We start from the raw sequence: 9,103 nt of genomic DNA, 5'->3' as shown, positions 1-9,103 counted from the left end.
ACAACTAAAAAAGGAACTTTCATTGGTAGCCATCTTGAAATCCAATATGGTGGCCTTCCAACATAATTTCCTGATGATTGCATGATACTCTCTGATATTAAAAACATGGTTAAAGGTGTGATTGACTGTGTTACGTTACTGTAGATATGAAAATAATGACAAAAATAACAATATTTTGGCAGCCATCTTGAAATCAAATATGGCGACCATCTGACATAATTTCTGATGATTGCATAGTACTCCCTGATATTGAAAACATAGGTAAAGACCTTTGAATGACAGTGCTAGGTGCTGTAGATATGAAGATTATTGATAAAAATCCAATATTTTGGCGGCCATTTTGAATTTCAAGATGGCGGCCACTAAGCGGCTTATTTTTTGGGGTCTATTTTTTTTAATGATCCTTAGGTGTCATAGTATTACTGTGGGAAGTTTCATGCTTTCTTCCAAAAGTGCACGATTTTTCTCCTTAGCCGCTCTACTATAAATTCATCTAGGGGGCTCGGGTTCCAGTTACGCGCTGCTCAGTCAGTAGGCTTATGCAACCATAAATGAAAACTACAAAAACTAACCTAACAACTACTCACGTGAGAACAACTTGAAGATAAAACACAATATAGGCATAGTCCATTCAGCAACTGTCCAATAATATTAATAGTGTTTGATGGTACGCAAACTATAGCGAAGGAACAGCGACGAAATAGCGAAGAAGTCCAAAACAAAGTTATAAAATAAAAGCGAATCCAACTTGAGCAGGAATGGCAAATGGCGATTCAAGTCAATCATCGGTCAAGAAATCAAAACGTCCATCCGAGGTAACACCATCAACCATCCCATGTCGATCAGACAGGGCATGGGTATTCCTCCAGCATAAATCTCGAAACTTGTAACAAAAATTAAAATACTGAAGCTAGCTAAACTTAACTTTAGATTGGGAACTGCAGTCTACCTGCTCTCCATTTCAGTTCGTTCAGAGCTTAACGGTGTAGACTTTGCCCCATCTAAGTTAGTGTAGAATTTTGTTGGTACAGTACTTTGATGGAATAGCCAAATGGCCAGAGCCTCGGGCCGAGGTACCGCTCTCCTCTCGCTGGACTGGATTTCTTTTTGACTCCTCTCTATCAAACTGTTAAGAGTGTTTTAAAGAAGGACATGTCTTCTCCTTGTTCACGTCTTAACGTATTCCATTGGTTTATTATTTTTATTAATCATGAGAAAATTTAATTCTTATTGGTTCCTGGTATTGGCTAACACCCCTAAATCACTTTCCATTCCATATCTTGGTTCCCGTCATCCATCAAGTTTAGGTGGACAGGACACTTTCCTTATGAGGACCACAGGAATGTACAATACACTGACTAAATCCAGGGGGAACAACCTACCAAGAAATAGTAGAGTATTGCATACTGTTGACTATAGAAAATAGAATGCATCTCAGGTTAATAACCTATCCTGAAACTGTATTACTTTAATCTAAAGGAAAATTTAAAAGAATAGCAAAATAAATTAATCCAAATAATAAAATTCGAAGGCTTAATAAACACAAAAAATATACACTACTACACAAATATCATGAAATTCAGATTCAGCTGCAGTTTTATAAAATTGAATTACATACATTGAAGTACATATTTTTAATTTGATGGAATGCTAGGGAAATTTGCAAGTCTAGAGAGAGGCAAGAATCCGACATATTTACAGTACGTTAAAAAAAACATTGCGATTTAGATGTGTTGCGGTCGTTATTTTATAATTATTATAAAATAAAATATCGGCCTACTATGAGATCGAGCGAGGTGTGTTCGTCAGGAGCGGATTTAGCCACACCACCCGAACCTAAAAACAGAAAGAAAATAAATTATTGATTGCCCAAAACACCACAGCGGTTATTTCCGTTTTTCCCCCACCCCTTGTGTGCCGTAGTGTTTTCTTTCAATCGGCGCCATTTGACATCTCTGGATCTGCCCAGGCTTGCTCTCATAGTAACCACGTTATTCTCTAACATTTCTATTTTCATTACAGCATAATTCTCTATCGATAGGTATTCTATTAGTATAATCATAAATATCTAAATCTATCCATATAAAAGAAACATAAGAAATTACACAATGCAATAAACGAAGTCTAGTAAACTTCATTAAATATTATTATTCTGCCTGCAGTACATTGGCTGGTATGATGAACCTAGTGTAGGTGGCCTAGAAGCCACACTTGAGGCATTACTCAAATCTGATCCATCATTTGGTAAGTTCCTATGCAACAGAAAGTGATGCATTTTCCAAAGGAATTATGCGTTGACTATACAATTTTTATATATATTTGATTATTATTATTATTATTTTTATTTTAGTTAGCCATAATTTGAAAAATAATATCCAGCAATCTCATAGGCGCACGTTCTACTGGATGTTTGTGTCTTTCTACCCTATTTACATACCATACTTTAACTGTTATATTTGATAGTAAAACTATCTCTTGCTAAAACATATTTAAATGTGTGCATCTATCGGGCATACTTGCTTTCAGTCCGTTGCAATAAAGCTAAAGGGTCAAGAGAAGAACTCTCAAGTTGTGAAATGAAAATAACATAAGAGAAAATGAAATAATATGTTGCCGTTATATTCATTTATTATATCAAGTAATGGGACGAGTTATCAGCAATGGTCTTGAGTTACTTGGTACCGGCACTAATATAGATTTAAATCTGGATTTGAAGAAGAACATCGATGAAATGGTAGACTTGTCAATGAGTAACAGTATAAGTCAACGAGAGAAATACCATGTTTCTGCAATAAAATTTCTCTCTGATGGGTATGATACGCTTTTGGAAGCTTCTATGCTTTTTCTTCTGTCTCTTATACACATCTAGATGTGTATAAGAGACAGATATATATATATGTATATATTATATATACATGAATGATATTTTTTTTAATAATTTTTCAGAAAAACATTTTTTTCTCTATCAATATAATATTCAACAAATAATATTCAATTTCAACAGCAATAAATCAATTTATGTATTTGCAGGTACCAGAAAAAAGCGTGTGAAACCTGGGAACGAATTCTGGTGGAGAACCCAACAGATCTGCTTGCCTTAAAGTTTGCTCATGACAGCTATTTCTATTTGGGTGAATCTACTCAAATACGGGATTCCATTGCCCGTGTTATGCCATATTGGGATGATACTATGCCATTGTCCAGGTAAATTGCAACACACTGATTAATTTAATATATATATTTTTTAAACCATAGAGGAAAACCCGGCCTTCCAGCGTATCCTTAGGTCGGCCTAAATATATAAAATAATGTGATGCTTTATCATCGAGGTCTCATTGCGAGGCTCAGGGAGTGAAGATGTTTTTTATGTCGTGAGAAAAAAGAAAAAAATCCTGTACTTCCAAACCCTGGGATTGAAATAATACCTGGGATTAAAATTACATTAGTAATGTGCAGATCAAAGATCAAAAATGGCATTTTAGTTGCAGTTTAGCGACTATATTTTATTTGGAAAAACTTTAATATAGATTCTTAGCAATTTGAGACCAAAATCAAGTCTATGTTTAGTAGTTAAGGAGCGTAGAAATGTTAATTAACATAAGGTCAAAGGTCAGAATGCCATTTCCAGTCATTTTCTAAAGGAAAGTTTGCATTAGAGCGAATATAAACTTATATATTACAAACAATTTTAGACCAAAATTAAGTTTCTGTGATATGCGGTTGTCAAGATATGGACACTTCATTTCAAAAGAGCGGCCATTTTTAAATTCAAGATGGCGGACACCTGACTATTGGGCCTTATTATGTTTTTATAATTTAGTAACCCCATAATTTGCCAAGTGCATCACATTCAATTTTTGTTTTTCAAAATCTAGTAGCTATACCCAGAGGACTAATTATTATAGTAGCTATTGCTCTAATGGCTTACTAAAATAAAAATCCCAACATTGTTTATTCTATTACAGTTCATTGTTTGTTCAAATACAGCGCGACAGAAAAACAAATAGAACCACCTACAAATATTATAATCTCCATGCTGATTCACAATGAAAGCGATGAAACTAAGCGACAGAAAAATGTATCGCTCAGCACTGAACAGTTTTTCTATTTCCAAAAGCTGACATGCAGCAAAAAAAAAAAAAATCTTAACAACCGATCATCCTTCGCTGAGCATCCACGTAGAATGCAGTAAACTGCAAACAATGGATAGGTACGTGCGTGATCACCGCGTGCGCAGTATAAATCTATGGAAATTTGGTCACTGCTGCATTGTAATGCTCACTGAAATCACTCCCGGCGTTCCATATAAATGGGTCACATTTGAGACAGATTTTTAAAGCTGGGTGCCTCGTGCCACTGTCGTGCTCTGTCAAAAACGCTTGTCAAAGGTACTTCACTTTGCGATGATAAGCGTTACATAAACAACATTGAACGGACGCCATGCTGTGAATATTTACACAGACGAAACATAATAAATATCATTAGGGTATTGTATGATAATTTAATTGATTAATTAACTAATTCATTCATTCATTGCTAACGTTTTTTATGTTACTCCAAGCTACCTACATGGCATGTATGCATTTGGATTAGAGGAGACAAACCTGTATGCTCAAGCAGAAAAGGAAGCCAAATTAGTAAGAGCATTTCAGCGTGAATTTCCATTTTTAATAATTGTTTTCATTTAATGATGATTTTTAATATTTAAGTCACTTAAATTATTCTTAAAATAATAATAAAACAATTCCTTATAATGAACATTTTACAAAAAATAATATAGTGATAAAGATTAGCTTAATTTTTCGGCTACAATATTTTAAAACTCTTCAGGTTTTCCTAATTGCTATTTGGGAAATTTTCAATATAGATTACGGGGCGCCGTTTGAGACTTTCGTATTTTGTCTACAAAATACCATTTTGTTAAGAAAAAGTGCTATTTTGTCACGAGAAAATGCTATTTTGTCGTCAAAATAGTGTTTTTTAATAGAGGATTAGTTCTAGTTGTCACAACAAAATGCTATTTTGTCACAACAAAATGCTATTTTGTCGACAAAATAGTGTCGAGAAAATGCTATTTTGTCGTCAAAATAGTGTTTTTTAATAGAGGATTAGTTCTAGTTGTCACAACAAAATGCTATTTTGTCACAACAAAATGCTATTTTGTCGACAAAATAGTGTTTTTTAAGAGAAAATTAGTTTTGTCACAACAAAATGCTATTTTGTCGAGAAAAGACTTGTAGATAACAGAATTCATTTTGTCAACAGAAGCACCTTTTGTGTGAGACAAAACGAGGTAATAGAGTAGGCCTATGCAAATGAGGAACCTTTTCTTGGTTGGATAACATGCTAACAAAACATCGCATTTTGCATCTGATCAGTCACGTGATCCGTATGTACTCGCTTTGTAATTGTTTTGAATGGTAAAGTTCATACACTGTAAAGATGGCAGCTGGGCGACTGTTTTTGCTGAGTGTGTCTGTTGTAAGCGACACCATAATTGCTGTTTTTGTACTTTTTAACGTGCATTTTCTTTTACCAAATCTCTAACAAATGTTTCAATATTACATCCGATGCGTTAGGACATTGGACATCGAAATGCATGAAAGATTCGGTGGTAAAGCTTGGGCATAATTATTAAGACAAAATTTAATAATGACAATAATAATAACAATAATAACAATAGTAATAAATACAATTTGAAAACATCTACAAATTTATTAAGAGAAATGTTCATGATGGATTAGACCCATACAAACAAATTATTAGTTTATTACCCCCTCCCTCATCACTTTTAGGGAAATTCTGATTTTTTTTTTTCTTTCAATCAACATACATTTTTATTTCAAACGGTCGCATTTTACATCTTTCTATTATTATCACTTGAAAAGGTCAAGATGTGTATAAGACTGTCTCTTATACACATCTAGATGTGTATAAGAGACAGTATATATATATATATATAAAACCATTGGTTTTCCTGTGAACATCGGTAAAATGGGGGCGGGGTTAACAAAAAAAAATCCTCCCTCTCTCATCAGTTTTTATCCTTCGATATATTTGTTATGGGGCCTTATTGGCTTAATAGGCACCTGTGCTGCTATTTACACATACCGAAGTCTATAAATTAGCATGTTGCAGTCATACTCATAGCCAAAAGAAACGTCTAGCACGACATACAATATTTCTGAATGTTACACTAGAAAATGCAAACCCCATCATAAAAAATGAAGTGATTTGATAGTTTCAAAGGCAATATAAATGGCATTTTGTATTATCACTCATTTTATTTTATTTTATTTTTTAGTACTGAAAATGTTTGAAGATAAAATTATCAGTTTAGAAATTTCTATCAAAAACATAAATGAAAATGTTTACCTTTTATCACTGATCATCAAATTATTGTCTAAAATGTTTAATAAACAGAGATATTATAGTTACGGATACACGACAAAAGAAAGCACAAATCATTAGTTGTTAAATAAATTTAATAGAGTAACCATCCGTCTATAAATAAAAACAAATAAAAAGCCTAATGTTAAGGGAGTGTTTCAATATTTTGTTGGCTAGCAGATTGAAAAAGAAAGAATGTGATCACTTCGGAGGGTTGATTAAAAGTTTTGATTTTGTGGGAACAGAATAGATTTTGTCGCCACAATTTGGTATTTTGTGGACAAATTAGCGAATGTCCCAAATGACGCCCTGTAATAGATAGGCTGTACTTTTACGGCGAAGCGCAAAGGGAATAGTTTTAGTTTAAACATGCTGGTGCTCAAAATTAATAGTTTTATTTTTGTTAATGTTACTTACAATGTTTTTGTTTTTTTTGTTTTTTTTTGTTTTTGTTTTTTTTTTTTGGTTATTTTTTTTTTTTTTTTTTGTAATTTTATTGAACTGCCATCCATATATTAGGGTTTGCACCTAAATCCAAACGATCCTTGGGCAACGCACTCGATGGCGCACGTTTTAGAGATGAGCGGACGTGCTAAGGAAGGAATTCAGTTCATGAGTACAACTGAGAATGACTGGAATGTGAGTTTTTCCAAATCTATTTAGCTACACTTGCTGCTTCCTTCAAATACAAGGCTTCTGGATTCATTCCCTGTAAATCTCAAGTTTAGTAAATCATACGGGTTTTTTTCTTGCAAACTACAGGCAAATGCAAATTCAGCATTCTCTCTTTAAATAATTAGTGTATCATTCGAATCCTTGCATCAATCCGCACATTTCTTAGATTAAATTTTTTGGTTTTATGTGTAAAATTTACTGATGTTGCATTTGGAAGGTTTAGGACTCATTTCATTTAATCTGTACCACTCACTTAAACCATTAATTAGCCTAATAGTTGCATTCGTGGAATGGTAAGCTACTGACTGTTGAATGAGAATCACAAAGCGTCCATCGAGAATGTTTAAAGATTATGCGAGTGTTTATCTCCCAGCAGTTTAAATTAACTACTTCAACACGTTTCTGTAATTAACACTATTAGAGGTAGTGCTGTATACTTAATTTTTCAAATCAAATCAAAAATTTATTTTCCAAATAATAACAGAAACGAGTGTATAGGTTTTAGTTGTCATCGCTTTTAAATGATACTTTTATCTTCAAAAATTACCATCCCAATGCTTGAATTAGGCCTAATATTTCTGATATGGATGGAAATTCATTATGATCTATATCTTTGTAGATCTGTGGCATGATTGCTTGCCATAATTACTGGCACTGGGCGTTGTACTGTATAGAGATGGGTGACTACCAGAAAGCTCTTGATATATATGATAAACAGGTAATCGTTTGTATACATAATATTATAAAACAGAAGTATAATGATGAAAGTTAATAGTAATTTATTGAATATTTAATTTTTCTTTTAAAACAGTGGCCCGTTATAATAAAGGGGCTTCCACAAGTCCTATAAACATAAATAATGTACAGGCATACAAGTAAAAAAGGGGTAAATGCTCCAATAAGTGCCGCTCTCGAATAAGCGCCGAGGCGCTCATTGAGGGTACGGTATATTTATTTATTTGTTTATTCAACTGAACATACACTTTTGTTCCAGTGGCACACAACCTTTCGGTGCGTTCAATGAGAAAGAAAAAAAAACTAAACTAAAAGAGACTAAAAGTTATACAAAACAATTATACAATAACAGTATTCAGTACTGTATTGGTGTTGAAACGAAATCCACTAAATAAAAAACAAAATTACTGTAGTAATACTGTAGTAATACTATTTTTAAAGTTAACAAATTATTACGTTACTAAGATACAGATAAGCACAAAAAAAAATCAAAACACAACAACACAAAAGATTACTTATGAGGTAGAGGTATATATTACCCAGTGTGTAATAAAACACTTTGAGAAACACTGTTTTAAATACTTTGTATACAGTGTTGAAATGAATAAATAACAAGAAGAAGACACAAGCATTTCTTTATTAACATTTATTTACGATGACTAGGACCTATGATAGGTCTACCGATACGGAAAGGATGCGTGAGATAAGTAACATGGGAAAGGTCATGGAAAGCGCCACGCAAATACTTTTTTATAAGCGCTGCTTGCGAATAAGCGCCGCTCTCGAATAAGTGCCGCATGTAAGCCTCCAAAAATTTTATAAGCGCCGCGGCCCTTATTCGACCATTAAATTTAAGGTAAAATTAAATTAAATTTAAGGTAAAATAAGTCAAAATCGAAATGATAAAACAGTACCACGATGAAGATAGTAATGGTGCTGATGATGACGATTAAGATAGTGATGATGATTATGGCTGCGACACCGATGATGAATATGATGATGATAATGATAAATACAGTAGCGTAACTAGGTTGCAAGAGGCCTTGGTTCGAGAGTACCGTCATGACAGTCAGTGCCCTGCAATTGGCCATGCATTAGCAATTATATAGGCCTAATCTTGTATATAATCTGTATATAATTATATATATATTGTATATATATATACGACTATATATATATACATATACATATATACAATGTGAATGTGCAGCTGTACAAGTTGAGACAATAAAAAAACATATAATATAATACCTATATTTTGATATATATATATATATATATATATATATATATATATATATTT

At 33.1% G+C, this 9,103-nt stretch overlaps 1 protein-coding gene across 2 annotated transcripts in view; it reads left to right on the top strand.

Moving 5' to 3' along the window:
• The window catches only part of LOC117110499 (tetratricopeptide repeat protein 38-like), a 20,445-nt gene that overhangs the window by 5,135 nt on the left and 6,207 nt on the right, over positions 1 to 9,103 (top strand). For both annotated transcript variants that reach the window (XM_033253228.1, XM_033253230.1), the window contains exons 4-9: positions 2,163 to 2,244; positions 2,640 to 2,811; positions 3,031 to 3,204; positions 4,562 to 4,637; positions 6,910 to 7,029; positions 7,685 to 7,783. In XM_033253228.1, coding sequence (XP_033109119.1) covers positions 2,163 to 2,244; positions 2,640 to 2,811; positions 3,031 to 3,204; positions 4,562 to 4,637; positions 6,910 to 7,029; positions 7,685 to 7,783 — 723 coding nt within the window. The remainder of the gene's footprint in view (positions 1 to 2,162; positions 2,245 to 2,639; positions 2,812 to 3,030; positions 3,205 to 4,561; positions 4,638 to 6,909; positions 7,030 to 7,684; positions 7,784 to 9,103) is intronic.

The sequence above is a fragment of the Anneissia japonica genome, unplaced genomic scaffold, assembly GCF_011630105.1.
Source record: "Anneissia japonica isolate Jap-2015-1 unplaced genomic scaffold, ASM1163010v1 scaffold3040_len1308831_cov196, whole genome shotgun sequence".
NCBI classification, from domain to species: domain Eukaryota; kingdom Metazoa; phylum Echinodermata; class Crinoidea; order Comatulida; family Comatulidae; genus Anneissia; species Anneissia japonica.
This window is presented reverse-complemented; position numbering and strand designations above follow the sequence as displayed.